Genomic DNA, 18,796 nt, shown 5'->3' on the forward strand with positions numbered 1-18,796 from the left:
TCTTGCTGTTCTGTGACACACAGACACACTTTCTCCAACTGCAGTCATTGGGCTATCTCTTACCCTATGTTACACCATTTAAAAATAATGCACTTTGGGAGTAGATTTAGTTTTTTATATGCTTGAGAATTATAACAGCACATTTTCAATTGCCACTGAAATAATAATCACAACAATGCCTTTCATCTTATTTATAACTGGATTTTAATATACATTTTCACTAAGAGGTTTGTACACACTAATAAAAAGTATCCCTCTACCCTAAAAGTTGGGTAGGCCAGACAATTGTGAACAACTAAATAGGGCTATTTCGCTTTTCTCAGGAACTGAACTGAAATTCGGTCTGGGTTTTGTTAAGTTATCTTATCTTCACATTTTGGTTTAGTCTACATCTCTTTCACAACAGTAGTTCCAGCAGATAATGCTGCTTGCTAACTCCTCAAACATCTTGCTGTCACTTTTATTATCACTGACCATTTGTTTGCTCCCTAGAATCCACTCAGCCTGATCTTGGCATTATTTGTGGCCCAAAGGTATGTGCAAAACCACATCAAAGTGGCTTCTTCTGGACGCATACTCACTGGTATGCGTCCTCTTGATCTGAAAGATGCTACCCTCTTTAATTCTTCATCAGGAATGTTTACAGGCACAACAAGAATGGCAGGGTATGTATCACACAGCTCGTAGCGCTCATTAATCTTGGTCAGTCTCCAGCTTTCATTGGGAATTCCCTAAAGAGGAAGCAACAGCAGGTTAGCAAATGAATTACTCCGAGACCTCAAAACAGTCAAATTCCCAGACCTGAAACTGAAGGCAACTTTTGTTAATGAAGGACATTTAGGGCTGAAGCCAGATTGCATTATCTTGGTAACTTGCATTTCATGCCTCCTCCCAGAGAGGCAGACATTTTGCTCAGGTCACTGAGGAAAAGGACAATTACAAGACTCCAAGCAGGCTCATCCATAGCAGCTGAAGGGTGGAGGCTACAGAAGATGCAATACAGGGGATACCCTGCCAGCATCTCAACTGCATTTCCTGTTCTCATCATGGTGTTTACAAGAGAGCCAGGAGCAGGGCAGAATGGGTGCCAACTGCCACCACTCAGCTCCTGGCACTTAGCTCAAACATGGCAAGTGGCAGCTGGGGGTGGAAAGGGGATGGAGGGGAGGCCAGGTAGGAGAACAGGCAGTAAAACACCCTAAAATCAATGCCAAGAGACAAGAGATTACTGGGTTGACCGAGACTTCCCATTAGAAACTGAAGAGTATTATGCAGAGCAGCCATGCAGCAAGCATTGCTTTGCTCAGCGTCATTTGGTATGGGAATGTACTGGAGGATACTTCTCTGTTTTTGGCCTGGTTCTGTGTTGGTGGCACAGCTGTGTAATCCCCTAAAAACACCAGAAACTTAATAACTGTGCGACCTGAATGTGATCTGGACAGTAACGTATAATTCCTATGTTCTTACCCAGCTAGGCTCTCTGGTTGTACTAGTCTGACTTAGGTTGGGAGAGCAGGGAATCTGTGCGTGTACATCACTGAATTCAATACACACCGAGCAGAAAGCAACTCAACAGCTTCCCGTACAAGAATCTCCAGGTACATGCCTGAAAGACAATAAGGAAGATCCTGGCAATTTGAAGGCTTAGTTTGGCCAAGGCTGAGAATTAACAGATCAAAAGGGCATGATTCCTACTGCATGCCTGCAAGGAGAGATGTAAATAGATATGTGTTGAAGCAAGGGTGAGTACTGACACAAAGAATCTCTGTGGAGAAGACTGTGAGAAGACGGATCTACTACAGTTCCTACATGCAATGAATATGGCCAGACTGTTAAGCTGAGAGTCTGTTTTAGAGGAACATCAGTTCTTAAAACAATATATGCTTTTGTTCTAATAAACAGTACTTCATTTTAAAAAGGATGGTGGGTCAGTGATTACCACCATCATGACTCCCAGTGGAAACAAATGACAAATCTAACACAAGTCAGACAAGCTCTGGTAATTATGGTTGACCCACACAGAGTGCAGCCAGTTCCCCATCAGAGCAGTGAGTCATGCAGTCAAGACAGGTCACGGTCAGAAATCTGAGGAGAGGTTAGACTTTCTGTCTAATATTGGTCATATCCAGCTTCTGAACCACCTCCGGCAATGGAGCCCTCACTGGGAAGGAAATGCTATTTTTGCAAGGGATTAACAGAGCTGCCATGGTCAGGAGTACCTAAAAGGAAAGCTGTTGCCGGCACTGTCTGAAGCCAAAGAAGTGGCAGGAATCTGGAACAACCAGTGTGTATGCATAGCCCAAGCTTGCTGCTGAGGGCCTACTGACAGCTGTAGTATGCTCAGAGGTTTCTAGGCTACCTGCTTTACGTAGCAAGGACAGGATCTCCCGGGTCCACTAGCTCTGCTAGTCAACCAGGCAACAGCGAGACTCTTGCTTTTAGCCGCCCGCTGTTTGTCAGCCGTGATCAGATTAGTTACTACCTGGAAATGAACTAATGGCAAATTACTAAATTGGTCCCAAACCAATCCTAATAACTATGTGACTGCACTGCAATGAATCCATTAACAATGTCCAGAGATTTCCTTCCAATCTGAATTAAAACTACAGTGTTGGCACACACATGACAAGGAAAATGGGAGCTGAGAAGCAGTTATGTGGAAGAAGACTCCTTTGCCTGCTACCCTGTAACTCAACCAATGTTCACTGAAAAGATTAAGCAGTACTGAAAAGGACCTTTTTCCAGCACCGGGCAGAATGGCTTTAATATATGCTGCTTGGTCCAGAACTGATACCTCCAAAGGTATAAGTCTTTCAGCCACCATGCCACCATGAAGAATTCAAATGACTTTTTTCCTCTGTTGTAGACCACACCAGGAAAATCCATGTTAACCCTCCAAAGAAAGAAAAGATAGTGGATGTCAGTGAGGTTCTCATTTCCCTTGCATCACAGGGAATGTCCTTTTTCCCTGACATGGGAGCCTGAATCACAGCACCCAAAGAGGGCTTTGGAATCAGTGTGGCATTCTCCAAGGGCCTGAAGCAAGCAGAGCTTGAAGCAAAGCAGGCTGGAAGAGCTGACCACAGAGCAGCTGGATATGCATCTTCTAAGGACATTTGCCTTGATGTGGTGTAACTTGTTTCTTTATTCTCCTTCAAGTTTGCACACTTCTCTAGCTGGATTCAATAGAGAAAGCCAAACATAATATAAAGCATGTTGGGATTTCCTCATATAGGATGCATTTCACAGTGCTCCAGGTAAGTTGCAAGCATCCAGAAGCCGACTATCAAATCAACCCAGACCATGACAGATGTAACTCAAGAATCCTTTGGAGGCTCAGGACTGGCACTGGGAGCAGCCTGTGTGTATACCTGCAGGAGGAACCCAGGTATCCTTCGCTAAGAGCAGGTATAAAGGTCCAGAAGCTGCTAGGGAACATGGCTGCCAACTTTCCATGTTAGTGACCAGAGCATGCTGCCCTGACTAGTTAACTAGTTAACTCCTGGTTAACTAATGTCGCTAGTAAACCTGATTTTAGGAGAGCTCATGCTTGGTTGCTGCCTGAGGACAAAGCAAGGAAGGCAACATGGCCACACCTACACCAGTAAATTAAATGTGCCCATGACTGTTCTGAGACCAGCTGGCATAGAGCACCTCGCATCCATACTATTAAAATCTCTTATCTTCAAAACAGGGTAGATCTCCCAAACTACCTACTGGGGAGCCCCTTGGCTTGTGTCAACCTCTGAACTGTGCCCAAGGATTGTTTGAGAAAATGCTAGTTGGCCTTGCAACCCTCTCTCCGTCACCTCCTCTTTAATATCTTCTCCACAGTGGCTTGACTGCCTGTTCCAGGGCCTAGCTCTGATATGGCCCAGCTGCATAACCTTGGCTCAGACTGCTGAGAACATTGCAAAGCTATGAGAAAGAGCTGAGAGAATGCCTATAGGAAGATAAGTAAAATCACAGACAGAAGACAAGAACTGTTGAGATGGGGATCACTCATAGCTCAAGGATTCGAGAGGGAAAACATCACCTTGAAAAGGTATAAAATCCTAAAGGAAAAACTGAGAACCTAATGGGTAGTCGTCAGCTGAGCGCTGACAGCTGGGTCACCTATGTCTGGTGCTGGTGTTGCTGGTGGAAGATGGCAACTCAGCAACAACAACCAAACTGAGGGTGGTGCAGAGGCTGATCCTTCTCCTCTGACTTGTGCCTGCTGGCTAGCAAAGGCTCTTCAGGTGCCTTCTCTAAGGTGGTGAGCACTGATGCTTAGACTAATAGCTAGATAAATCCCAGCTATCTTTTGGGGGTGTTAGACAGCAAATAGTTGAGTTATACTTTCAATCTGTACATATCCTGTGTCAGAGTCTCTTTGCGCATGGCTAAAGATGCCCAAACAAAATTACTGAAAGGGGGGATGGTAACAGCTTGGACCAAAACTATGCCAGGAACAGGCATAATGCCATGGCATTTAACATTCTGCCTAGAGATGATGGAGCCCCTGTGCTTGGGAACACTCCTTAGCACTGTTTAATCTACCCATAGAGGCACAGCCATTGTGTCATCCCCATGCCCAAGACAGACTCAGCCTGCCTCTGGCTAGTCATTCATGCCTTACTTTAATCACCCATGCTTATTTATTGCTATGTTGCATACCTTCTAGAAGATGAGAGTTTCACTTTGTTTGCAGTGTAAACTGTTGAAGACAGCAGCATGGCACTGAGACCAGCCCCTTGTAAAGCACAAGAGCATATGTTTAAACTTAAGCACATGAGGATCTTAACACTGACAGGAAAAAAAATCATTTCCATGCATGGAGTAAAACACCCCCACATTTCTCTAGTGGATCAGCTCGACAAATTTGAGCTCAGGCATACAGGTACCTCCTGAGCTGGAGCCGGCAAAGCAGAGAAGATCCCGAGTTACATACCAGCAGCTCCTCTCCCAAAGACAATTTGGACCATGAGATACCAAGAGGCTAAGTATATTAGCTCAGGCACAACCCTACACAGACAAAGGACAGTTGCCAGAACCAAGCTGGTGCCTCTGCCGTGTACTGCGCCATGTACTAAGCCCCAGTTGTCTTCACTAACACAAGGGAGATGTGCTTCACTTTGAAACAGGGTCTCAATTAAACCATGTGGCATTTAACAATTCAATTCTTATTTTATCATCTAAGTTGTATCCAACATTTCTCAGTAGGAATCTGTTCTCATGCTCTACCTTTCCCACCCTTGTTGTACACTAATATTTGGCACTTCCAGCTCCTATTCAAGCATTCATTTCTATGTTTTCCCTGAAAGCAGCATACTATGGCCATACACTGTGGCTCCCTGGCATATTTGACCAGAGCATAGGATTGGATCATGACTTCTGTGGGGAAACATCACACATTTCAAACTTCACAACTCCTTGTAATATTTTCCAACTGCTCCCCACCTTGTTTAGGAAAATGAAAGCTTTAAGTTACTCCAAAGGCATCTAAAGGCCTTTTGGTTTCAACTGAGTCTTATTCACTTTGCAAGTTTGTTTTATACTCTGCCAGTCCGCATGTAATAAAAATCAGGGAGCAATTTCAGTTTTAAATTTCATTTGCCACATGTGATTTCATTTACTGACTAAATCCCAAACCTCTCTGAGTTCCTTTTGTTCTCTACAGGTTGTTTATTACTTCCCATAGTTTTACACAATCACAGATTTTTAATAAGTTACATATTTCCATATTTCCCCAAAACACTAACAGAAAAGTCTGGAGTTTACTAAGTGTCTTTCCTAATTGTCACAATCTCTATCATATCAACATGCTTATACAAACCTCAAAAAAAAAAAAAAAAAAAAAAAAAAAATCACACCAGGCACAAGCTTGCCATGTCTACCAGTGTAGATACAGATTCTACCATGGATCCTACTCTGAAAGTCTTTTCTGGATGCCTGGTAGCTGGCTTCTACTTTTGTTCCACTCCCCTCTCTCTGTGTTCCTACTCCCGCAGAGAAATGACTGATTTGGCCTAAGATGTACCAAGTTAACACCTGACCATAATGCTCGGTTGCTTATGCCCCAGGCCAGCTCTTCTATATTAGTTTTTAAACCAATTCCAAAGGTCCTGCAGATAGTGCATATGTTCTGCTCTTCTATTTCTGATCACAATTCATACAGTCAGAGACAGGTAATCCCATTATCTGATTAGATGATGCCAGTTTTGCTTCACTGTTAACAAATCCCTGCTGCCATTTCAGGACATAGTCCTGATTTATTTTAGTATTTGTTATTACTTTAACAGAACCTAGCTGGATTAAGGAAAAAAAAAAAAAGATAAGACATTCACACAAATAAATGGAACATCCATAGTTATAAATGCCAAAATTAAATAAACAAACTGAAACATCTAAAAGTTTTGGAGAGGACATAAAGCTTCATGCTACAGGACCTAAATCAACTCTAATGAAAAGAATGAAATTCTCCTCCTGGCCAGATCACAAAATAAATGTCTACTGCAGCACAGTTTGCCTCTTCTTTAGCAGCTGGTATTGGTCACTTTTGGAGATAAGCTATTGGAAAAGACAGATCGTGTGATCTGGAATGGGAATGACTGTGGTCCATCACGGGTAAAATTCAGATAGGCTTCATCTGCAAAAAATTCTGTTTCAGATACATTTTTGCAATCATCAATGTAAACAAATGACTGGGGCTTTAGCACATTGACATCATTTTGGTTTCTTGACATAAAAGCAGCCACCCTAAGTTTTTCATGTCTGCTCAAAAATGATATAAAAGCAGGTCATTACAAAAGAAGTATGGGTTGCACCAATGTCACAAATGTAACACTGTTGCCTGTAAAGTATGTCATTGCATGTGATCAGAAACAAAGATACCATGACTTACAAGGCCCATTTTCTTTACAGGAAGACCATGAAATGCTACAAATCACATACCTGTACATCTATCTATCCACTCACCGTGTAACCAAGATCCTGATAGGGTATAGCCAGTTACAATATAAAAGGTAACATGCACAGAAAAGCCTGTATTCTAAAAAGAGAAATGCCAGGACTGAGAAGTTGAAAGAATTTACTTCCAAATTCTCAACTGTCATCCTTCCTTCTTTCACGTACAGTATTGTAAGAATGTCTTTTATACTTACTCTGTTTTAGGTGAAGCTTAGTTAAATGAATGTTGTGCTTTTCAATGGAAAGTATTTTGATAGCAGACAGGTCTCCAAAGATCTCAGTCATATAAAGAAATATCTTTCCCCTACAATTTGGGCTGCACATCCTTCTTTATAAACAGAGATTAATTAAATATCAAGATGCACAATTTGAAAGGAACCAATGATCACTGCATTATTTGGTCTAACCAATCAAGGTCAACCTTAGATACAAGTTGTATTGTTGATTATGAATAGCTAATAACCAGAGTTTGTCCCTAACAGGATTTTAGATTGTGGTACCTCATTGCAAAACGTACACTTTTTTGTAATGAAGACAATAGAGGTAGGAGTTATCTCACCTTCATTTAGCAGCCTAGAAGTCAGTGATCTTAGACAGCTATTTTAGGAGAGAACAAATCACACCCAATAGGGAATCTCTCTTCTCTCCATCTGTTAATGACAGGCCTAGATAAACAGCTTAGAATGCATGCCCAGCTTTTAGAAAGCTAAAACTGGTAAAATGAATCCCTAGCTTAGATTTTAGATGTCTGGAATCAGATGAGCATCTACACTAGGCCACAGGACTTCTTTTGTTCTGTTTTATGAAAGACCCAAATAAATCTTTAAATTACATGGCTGTAAATTTCTTAATTTTACAAAGGAAATTTGGTTTTATCCTGACAGATGTGGATGAAGCAAAAGTTTATTGTGGCCATGGCAGAACTGTCACCAAATCATGTTGTTTCTTCAACTTGACAATTCATGACAAGAGTCACCTCATTATAAAAATAATAATAAGAAAAATCCCCCTATCTTCTTCCCCCAGGAAGGACTACTCAAGTTTTTATCCCAGTATATCCCGGTGTTCCTAAATGACAGCCTGCCACTTCACAGTCATTAACATCTTTGACCAGCCTAGTCTGCATGCACTCCACCTGCCTGTTCCAAGCTATAGTTAATTATAACTCTCTTGAGGCTGATCCCCAAAATATTCCCCAAGAAAATGAAGGCATTCTACATTTCATTTTTTTTCCTTCCAAGTTCCTGTTTGAAGTATTTTATAGGTTTTTAGTTAAAAAAAAAAGTTTAAAAAAAAAGGAAAGAATCAAAACTGATACAAGCAAGAACTTAGGTATGAAACTCAACAATGGGATGCATATACCTGCAAAATGTACCCTCAGTTTCTCACTGCCAGCAGTGGCTGATGACTAAGTCAGGGCAATAAGTGTTTCTACCAAAGCCTAAAGTTAGCTCTCTGTAATCTGAGTAATCTCCCACTCATGCATCAGTGGATGCTACTATCTGTACAGTTGTACTGCTGTCATCAATCACTGCACTATGGAGAAAAAAGTCCTAACCCAGCTCACAAGACATTTGTCAGAGGGATCGTTCTCCATTCCATGCAATCTGTAATTACTGCAGCACAGAGCCTCACTCCTGAAGAGCAAAGAGGATGAGAAAGGATATGGCACAGTACCCACCTGTCTTCTGTACTCCCAAACGGGATCATAGACCTTCCAACCATTTTCTGGAAAAACCTCTTTGTACTCAAATGCAAAAAGTGGCTGAAAGAAAGAAAATTTATCATTAAGTATTCAAAGTCCATTTCCAGGACATTTGATATCTCAGATAATAACTCATGACTGGTCCTTTTTCCTTCCCCTCTTCTGGGCTATTTTTCTTCTAGGTAGGGCTTTGTGAAAAAAATCAACATGCTTACTGTACAAGGTAATTAGTACAACTACTTACCTTCCTCTGTCTCCATTATCTTGCTTGTCTATTACCTAGTACTTTGTCAACGAAGTTTATTTTAAAAAAGAGAAAGAAAAGAATGCTTGGGCAAGAAGACTCTTACATATTAAGAACTAGATTCTTTCAACCAGTATTTGAAACAACAATTGCAGAGCCATCATATGAAAAAAACAAACTGTGCTTCAGATCTGATAGCAGCGCAGTGAACATTAGCTGTTAACTGATGGAAATCACTGTGCTTTGAACATTCTCCCTCCATGACAGGGATGTGAGCATCAGTAAGTCATTTTCCACCCACAACAGAAGCCACCTCCATGGTCACAAACTTTCCCTGTTTTCTATACAATCTAAATTCCAAAAGAAGTAATTCTAAGAGGGATTTAAAAACCAGCATTTCTTCTCCCTCAGGGAAAACCACCTCATACAAATATTGCACCAAGCAGATGGTACTGAACAAAGCTGCTTACTGCCATTCTGCATGTTTTGGTATCATTGAAAAAATAAAAACGTACCAGATTATTTGAAACTGGGAAAGCATATTTCATTAAGTTCTCAAATATGGATCGTCTAGTCCTCCCCTCAGGCTTATGAGCAAATCGTAAGTTTCGAATATCCTAAGAAAAAAGAGGAAAATCAAGTCATAGATATCCTAACCACTTCAACATACAAAGGAACTCCAAAAGCCAGCATTCAAAATAGAGTCACATCATGATGCTCTTTTTAGTATTGGTTTATATCCTACTTTGAACAGTGCTGCACTGCAGCTTTGGGCTTGGTTCAATAGCCAGCAGTAGCCTCCAGCAAAGCCTGCCATAATCTGCAGGAGTGGACGGAGTGTGCGGAAGTGCCTGACTGGCAGCACCTTGCCTCTTCACGAGCCTCCCTACCTGCCAAAATGCCAGGGAGAGACCTGGCTCAAGGACAAGCTATCTCTGAGCAGCAGGACTTTGCGAGGCTGATGTCCCAGCTCTTACAGGGCACTGAAGCCGAGCTATGCCTCATGAAGTACTGCTGATTACAGACAACCTGTCTCTGAGTGGGACATTGCCCTAGCACTACTGCACATAGGGAGCCCAAGTCCCACTAGTCCAGTGCAAAGCAGCCAATGCCATCTCCCTTCAAAACTTCCATCTCTCTCTCGGAGCATTAGAGAGGAGATCTGAAACTGAGAACTCCTCCACTTTGCACAGCAGCACAGTTTCCACAAAGGGGAGTAACCCAAGACCTCTTTTCTGTTCTCATCTACAAAATCAAATTCAAAAACAAAATAAAGCCAAGATTTAAGATGCCAAGATTTTCCAGGCAAGCCCAAAATGCAAACACTTGTAATAAACAGTTCAAAAACCACCAGCAGGAAATAAACTATCAAGTTCAAGCATATGAAGATCATACAGTAAGTCAGAGAATGAGATAGACAGTGAAGTCTGTCTTACATTATTTAGATTAGGTAATTGTTTTCAGACAGAGCAAATTTCAGGATGCAAAAGTTATATCTGTACTGCTCTGTTGGCAGCACTGAGGACTGCATCTCCTGGGCCAAGTGTCTTGGGCTGGTGTGTATATATGCTGTGTGCAGGGCCAAGACATCTATCCTCTAGTTTGTGCCTGGGTTTCCTACCAAGGGAAACAATGTGGTTCACACCAAACCAGATTGCTTGTGTAAATTTGCATATAGGCAATACGGCTGAGCAGAGGACTAGGAATCCAGAGCAAAACAGGGAACAAACTGACCTGCCAGCAACAGGTGCCTTTGTTAGCCAGAGAAGATTATGACTGCCACAGATTGAGGGAGCCGTTGGGTGATTTGGTATAGATTATATCAGCTGCCCTTGACTCAGCGTGCCCACATCTTGCGAGTCTGCTTAGCTTCCTGGTGCCTAGAAATCACAGCCATGACCAGAGCTATTTGGGGCTCATTTTCTTGCCCCCATCTTCCCTTATCCAGAAAGTGGCATCCTTTCTATTTAAGGGGGGTTGGACAAGAGCTCTAAGCAGGCTGAGAGCTACCACTGTCAGAATTCACCTCTCCCTACATTGCCACTGGGAAGAGCAGAGGGGCTGTGCTTTGGTGAGCAACTGATGTATGGATGTACAGCTGGGGATGGTGGCTTTATTTACTTTGTGGGCCCAAGATCATCAGACACAAGGAGATAATAACCAATTTTTATTAAAATTTGCATTTTCAGTGATTCCAAGAGCTCTTGAGAAGCATACTTTGAATGTGTACTACCTTGAAAGAAATGAAAGAATGGCCAAAAGGAGGGCTGAAGGTTAATCCCCACTCCCTTGAAGTACAACAGCAGGTGAAGACAAGCTAACAATTCAGGGAAAAACTTGCCCCTTTCTTGCTCTTCAAATGCAGGTCAGTGAAACCCATCCTCTATTCCACAATGACAGGAGTCTTACTGGAATATCCTGGTGGGCAACACAGAAGACCTGAGACCTGAATTACTGGGATGCAGTCCTAGGTTTCTACTATTGAGAAAAAAGACATTACCTTGCACAAAGCCTGAATAAAGGTTTGGGTCTCATCTCTAATGAGTAGAGTTGGAGAATTCTTAAAATGACTTTTAAAATCAGACATTTTTGAAGTGTGTGAAGCCATACTGACTGAAAACATTTTGCAGAACTTCCTGTAGCATTATAGAGAAAACTTTTTAGAATGTACTTTCCTCTTCCCCTACTTTAAAACACAGACAAAAATTTACCTTGCATACAATCTCCAACCCATAGGAATTCTCCCCACGACTGGAAGCGCCTCCAATTTTCTCCACTCTGTTGATTACACCTAAAGATGCATCTAGGACAAAAGGAGGGTCCTGTAGACAGTTGAAATTTGTGAGTTTAATAAGGGAGGGGTGAGGGGGAAACAGATCCTGTTCCCTTACACCCATATTCCCAAACATATAGCCATGATATACATAGAATTATAGGTCTAAAGGTCTAAAGATTGAAAAGACACGTTTCATATCAAATAGCCAGTAAAAGCAGATGGTTTCAAAAGCTTACCCGTTCCATGCTTTTAAAATACAGTCTATAATTGGTAACAGTAAGAGTTCCTCTGATTGCGCCAGTGAACGGGCAGATGTAAGTAACATCCTTAGCTTAAGAAAACAAAGGGAAAAAAAGAAGAAAAAAAATAGGTTAGTTTCATGGTTAACTTATGGAAGCAAAATTATGACAGTAGCAACATTAAGGGCTCTACTTTTCAGCCCATGAAATGAAAACAAGCTTATTCTGGGATTCTTGCCTAGAGCTAACATGCAAGTTTCATTCCTGTTAAGAAGACAAGACTTCTGGTGTTAATCAAACTCCAGGCAAGCACCATCACCTGGAATCCTACATTTACACATAAAACTGCTGACTCAGTGCAAAAGCCACTATGTGGCTGCAAACTGTTGACTAGTACTGAGCAATGAATTACCGCTGGTTGAGAAAACCATGCACAAAAAGAGGAGACAATTCCTGCCCTGAATGCATACATTTGAAGCTGGATAAAAATCTGCAATAAAGCTAAATATTGCTAGCAACCTATTTTATGCCATCAAGAATAAGAGAAAGCAGTTCTCCTGCAAATGACTTTTAGCATACTTGGGTTCTTCTGTACACCCTTAAATACAGAATCAGCCCCAGGATGGAGGCTCTGCATGCTAAAGGCCCTGATTGAAGCCAGCAGAGCTACAGCAATTTACAGCAGCCAAAAATCTGTATAGCACCCAATTGCCAGTGATATTAAGTCTTAAGTCAGTGATCAAGTTTCCCTGCAAAATTCAATTATTTCTGAACCTGAGTGATGGTGACTCAAAACAGTCCCCTTTTTAAAATGCCTCAAACATTTCTCACTTGTTCCAGCAAAAGGCAAAAGGTGCTGCTGGTTTTCCACAGCAAACACCTCCCCTAACTGCCCTTCTGTTTTATATCAATTAAAAACGCCAACATTCAAGCTGCTTCCCTCCCCCTGCCTCCTACCAGTGACCCATCACATTTTCTGTCACTAAAACAGTTGGCTGGCTGTGCTGCGGCAACAGTTTATGCTATTACCAACAAGGAGCGATATTCCTCAGACACACAGAAGTCCTTTCAGAAGGAGACCCATGAACTATAGCTGCCAGATCCATGAAATTTGAAAAAGAAAACAAAAACACAGGACCATCTTAATAACTTTAAGCCTCTAAATCCTAAGGGACCCATTTTGCAAGGGCTATGTGAAATCAGTGAGAAAGCTCGCCTGTCAAACAGGTGACAGCCACCACATACAGGAGCCATTAGAATGGGGGGGGTCATGATAGGGACCCTAATTTCTTCCACCCTTATTCTGTGTGATTTAGCCAGGGGAGAGGGAAAGAGAGAGCCTGCCTTACTCTAGGGCATCAGCAACTCATATACCTAAATCATCCTTACATCAGCTCTGCTTCTACATAGTCGTCGCTGACTCTCCAGAGTTGGACATGGAGAGGATCCTTAAAAAACAAGAGCAGGTGGGCAGATGGGGTCTGCAGTGTAGCATTAACATCAGCCAGACCTGGTTTTGGTTGCTTTCAGAGCTCTGACTAGAAAGTTCAGAGGAAAAGGGATGAGGTACGACTAGTGTGGAACAAAACAGGCAGCACAGAGTTTTTGGCTAAAATATACATGCTAGCAATTTCATTATTTATTCCTTTTAATGGAAATGCATTTGTTGGAAGGCCAATTAAACTCAAAATGTTTCTGGCCAGCTTTAACTAAACCAAATGTTTCATTATTAGCCAATTATGAATCAACCTTTTTCAATGAGTAGATTGAAAGGAAAGCAGGCTCCTGAAGCACGTAATAAGGAGGAGAACAGCCTGCTTGGCTTTTCCACTAGCTCTCGTTATTCAAAACATAAATCTGAAAAAAGTTTTAAAAAATAAAGCAAAATCTACTAATATGAAAAGAGTGTGCATATACATCTAAAAGGGAACAACAATTCTGAGCCAAAAGGGAGGATGCTAGAAAAATATTTTCCAGGTAAGGAATCCCAGGCATTATCTCAAACACTGGTCTTGGCAGTTTATAAGCCATACCACTTTCCACGTTTGCATTTTACTAACTTATTTTCCTATGGAAACAATTTTACTGAATTACACGCACAGGTACACACATGGATATACGTCTGTTTGTCTGATCTTAACCCTACCATTGTTGTATGATTTCAGCAGTCTCTATCCAATGGATAGGGATCTCCAAGGTATTAAATTCCTTCACTGTTTGTGAAAACAGATACCAAGAGAGAGGTTGTAGTGCTACTATCAAGGGAAAGTCTAGTAACCTCAGTCTTTGTTAGATATAAGAGAATCCATATGGAAGAAAGATACTGGAAACCAGGATTTATTAATTCCACTGCTTATGGATTTTTTTTTCTTTTTTTTTTTAATAGGGCCAGTCTTACCCTAGATTTTAACATTAGATGAAATAATTTTTCTTCCTTTCCTGATAAAATACAAAGCGAATTACATTCAACCTTGTTGTGACTTTTAACAGGATACAATATTGTTGATGAATAATACAAGTTTTCCTTTTTGCTACCTTTAATTTCTTGTTGGACTAGGCAGCTGCTGTCTGGTCTGCTCTTAAAGCCACCCGCTTTTACAGACTTACATGGCTCATTGCATCATTGGCAAACAGATAAGGTACTGGAGACCTTGTTCTCTTAAACCATTTCCCAGGAACCCTCCAAAATATGGTTTTGCTGTCAGGGCTATCTGTACCCACGGGATGAATTAGATGTCAGTCTGTACTGCATGTTTGGACTAAGAGTTCAGCATCTTTAGGAAAGGAGTAGAGAGAAGGATTAAGCATTAAGTCTTTCCTTTTAGGACCAAAGATGCTTTCTTCATTTTAAGAGGGAAGGAACATGATGAAGGAGAACGCCAACACTGCTAAACTAGTGAACGCAAAATCTTTTACAGAAAATAAATCAAGAGGTTTACTCAAACTTTCAGGCTGTGGAGTGCATCAGCAAACCAGCTGCATGTCACACAGTCTGGCTGAGAAAAAAGGGAAAAAAAAACCCCACCCCCACAACAGTAAAACTTCTCTGCAATAACACTGCAACTTTCCTGCAGTTTTTGATAGAGATTCAACACGTAATTACGTTAGGTCAACCTAAGAAGTTACTCTGCGGTGAGCGCACCTTGAAACAATCCATCTGTGTGCTCTCAGGACACAGCAAATGCAAATGCAGTACAAACTGTCTCAATCTCTCATCACTGATGCTAAAATATGTTGAACTGCCTTATACTTGCTCCATGCTAAAAGCAGATATACAGTTACCTTGGCTCACAGTATGCGTAATGACTTGATTAATGAATCAGCTTGAGCATGGGACTCAAAACATCAGCAATCTGCTGTTGCTGGTAAATGAGCACCAAGGTATTTTGCTCTGTGGATATTCTATTTGGTCAGCAAGCAATAAGAAATATCCTTTTCACATACCCATGTCTTTAATGGTTTCTCCTGGTAACAAAGGTGGCTCTTCCATTTCAGCCAATTTATTAGACTCCCGCAGGACCTAGGTAAAAGACAAAGTATAAAAAGAAATTCACTACGTTTTCATAAACCAAGAAGTTTACACTTACCTGCAATGGGTCAACAATATAAAGGACAACAAATATTCAAAGATCTTAAGGTGCATCTTAGTGTTGCAGCCTCGAAAAGGTCCATACAAAGCATGTGAGACACCTCAGTCCAGCTCTGCAGTCCTTGAGCATGCCACTGGCCCACACAGAAGTGTTTAGTGAGGACGTCTGTGATGGAGAAGCCATTCAAAGCAGGCTCTGTGCTTTCACAGCACACTTACCAGGTGGCTGCCGTTCACGCTCCAACCTTCTCTGGCCCAACCTACACATCACCACCACAAGTCAAATTCTCTGTCCACACAGCTATAATCAGAACCAAAGGAATTGGTTCTTTTCTCAACTAAAGTGACCAACTATTATTACCATGATGCTATCAACAGTTAAGTGGAGCAATTCCTGGTTTACACTAAGGAGAGTGAGGAGGGACCTGACCTGAACCCCAGTATCTTCAATGGGGGTCTGACGAGCAAAAATGCTTGACTTGCTCTTAGGCATGTAAATTGGCAATAGGTTAGCCTTTTTTTTTTTTTTTTTGGCTGCCAAACAGCTCCTCCTCCTCTTCCCCCAAACTATCTTCCCTCCTGCAACTGCTCACTGGTGTCCCCACTAAGCCCTCCGAGCTGTGCCAGCAAAAATGCTTTTTGTGCACCTGTTACTGTGAACAGAATGAGGGAACTGACCTGATGGAAAAACAACCTTACCAAAAATATATATACACATACCTATATATTTTTCAGCCGAATCATTTCCCCAGTCCAGTTCAATCATGCCAGGGAGAACACAGAGCTAGGAACACATGACCAGGAACTCCTTTTCTTAGCTGGTGTTCCAGCTAAAATGAATATCAAAGTGTGGCCTAAAATTTTATCTTCACTTGAAGGATTAGCTGGCAAAGCTAATGAAGCCAAAGTGACTAATCCCATATACTAGAGACACGTGCACTGGTAAAGTTTATTTTACTTGGGCTAAAGTTATACCACAGAACATTACTTTTTACAGATATAACTGCATCCATGGAAGGGTTTTTGCTAGTACAGCTAGTAGCACAAGGAAGCATACATTTGAGAAAAGCATGGCCCTAACTATGAAAGTTTTACCTGAGATCTAAATCTATGGAAAGAACTAGGGGAGAAGAGCATATGTATGTAATCAAGATTAAGGCTAAACCTATGTGGCCAAATGCAGACATATCTGAATCATATTGCCCATGCTCTGAATCTACCAAATGACACACAACAACATCAGCACACCAATTGCTCAACCTAATGACACAGACAGAGGGAGCTGGTAAATTAGTCCAGACTCTGCCACATGGTGTAGCAACCACAAGACTTTAGGTTTAAAGTTGGCCTGCATCCTGCCTGCTGGAGATAGGCAGAGACAGCTCACGTCTGCCTGCAACTAAATACAAGACTTGCCCCAAATGCTTTCTTTATCTTAATGTCAGGAAAGAGAAAGAATTGTTTTCATTTGAGATCAGGAAATCCCTGCAAAGAAAATTCAAAAACATGGCCTAAATTGGCACCCTAGAACCTGACACATCTGTGGTCAACTTTCATGTAGGATCAAGCCGGAGGGAGAGCCTCAGGAAAGAAAACTCCTCTAAACTGTGTAAAAAAGAAAACAAAAACCAAAGAAACCCCCACACCACAATAAAAGCACGTTCCAGCATTTTCACACAACAGATTGATGTATAGATGAAAAGATTAACAAGATCAAAGCCTTCTCGGGAACATGATGTACATTTAGAAAAATGCACTCAAATAAGCCTTTGAATCAAAAAAAAAGGCAGAAAAAAATAAAAGCAAGCACAGCCCTGACTTCCTAACAGGAACCTCACAACTGCAAAAATAAAGGAATGCAACTGCGTAGGCCAGCTCTCGACTAGGGAGGCTGCCAGTGCAGCTGGACTGGTACGTACAAGATGGGTAAAGAGAGCTCAACACTGACAGAGCTCACACGGGCAACACTGAACTTGCAGGATAGCTTCTCCTCCCCCACATCAGCAATACCGGCAAAAACAAGGCTTCGCTGGTATAACCAGCAGAAGCCTATGCAGGGGACTTCTTGTCAGCACAGCTGTGTTGGCCAAAGATCACACACCTCATCAAAGCCCTGACTGACAGCCTCCCCGGCAAAAGTCTGTGGGGTAGACCTGATCCCAATTCCTGTGTGTCAGTTTTTGCACTTGAAAAACAGGCTTGAAATTAACAGGATAACATCTGCATTATGCCAAATGAGACAGAAGCTTTTGGCTAATTAGTCCTTACAGTGACTGTCATCCTTGTTGCCTTTTATCTTGGAAGGACATTAGTAAAAAATACACTGTGTGCATAGGACATGATACAAAACTTCTAAAAGAAGATCTCTTCCCCAAACAGCCAGCAGCTGCTGCTACGAATGCTTCGGCCAACAGCTGGACTCACTGCTCTGCTGCAGATGTCAGCGGGAGCACGGCTGGGGTAAACATTTGCAGCATTAAGCTGTATCTTAAGCCAAAACAAACACAAGGTAAGCATCTTTAGAAAGTGTTTGATACGATAAACAGCTGCCAACATGATCAATAGGTGGGCAGTGCTCAGGTGGGTTTTAAACACTACACCAAAGGTGGGGGAGAGGAGGGAAAAGCAAGAGTGCAAGCAGCAAGGAAAGACAAAGAAGATCTCCATGTCAACACTGTTCCATTAAAGATAAGGTTGAAAGCCTTTTCTGTTTAAAAACTGGCTCTTCTAAGCCTAATAAAATCCATCTGCTTGCTCACACTCTTTGAAATGTGGAGTCCCCAGGGTCAGAGGAAAGGGTTAGTGATCGAATCTGCACTCACGTGAACACAGGGCAACAGAGACACGGCTTCCTGGAAGCCCAGCATTTCTCAAGGTCGACAGCTTCTCCCGATTTTTTTCCTTTTTTTGGACAGAGTTGAGGACTAAACTGTCATTTTGACCATCCCCCAACTGACCTCAGCCATACAACCTAGCTCAGGTAACACAGCGCAGCCTGCTTTCCTGGCAATTTAATGATGATATCAAAGTCAGCGTCTGTATAACACCCCTGGATAATATTCACTCTTCCAAGAGGCTGTGACACACATGGTCAGAAAGCCTAGCTAAAATATTTCTTTGGTGTGCCAGTCTCGGCAACATCTGGCTAGCTTTATGCCTTGAACTAGCCTCCTGGTTGGAACATCAACATTTGAAACCTGCCCTGGCAGAAAGCTGAAAACCAGCACTAGGCATTTTCCTAAAATCCACCTCCATCAATGGCTCCTTAAAATTGATTCAGGGAGAAATGCAA

At 41.8% G+C, this 18,796-nt stretch overlaps 1 protein-coding gene across 2 annotated transcripts in view; it reads right to left on the bottom strand.

Moving 5' to 3' along the window:
* MTMR2 (myotubularin related protein 2) overlaps positions 1-18,796 on the bottom strand; it is a 62,975-nt gene that overhangs the window by 11,055 nt on the left and 33,124 nt on the right. For both annotated transcript variants that reach the window (XM_067289707.1, XM_067289702.1), the window contains exons 3-8: positions 15,360-15,435; positions 11,913-12,007; positions 11,612-11,722; positions 9,416-9,517; positions 8,633-8,716; positions 582-731 (exon numbers count right to left, since the gene is read on the bottom strand). In XM_067289707.1, coding sequence (XP_067145808.1) covers positions 582-731; positions 8,633-8,716; positions 9,416-9,517; positions 11,612-11,722; positions 11,913-12,007; positions 15,360-15,435 — 618 coding nt within the window. The remainder of the gene's footprint in view (positions 1-581; positions 732-8,632; positions 8,717-9,415; positions 9,518-11,611; positions 11,723-11,912; positions 12,008-15,359; positions 15,436-18,796) is intronic.

This window comes from Apteryx mantelli, chromosome 1 (assembly GCF_036417845.1).
Source record: "Apteryx mantelli isolate bAptMan1 chromosome 1, bAptMan1.hap1, whole genome shotgun sequence".
In the NCBI taxonomy this organism is placed as follows: Eukaryota; Metazoa; Chordata; class Aves; order Apterygiformes; family Apterygidae; genus Apteryx; species Apteryx mantelli.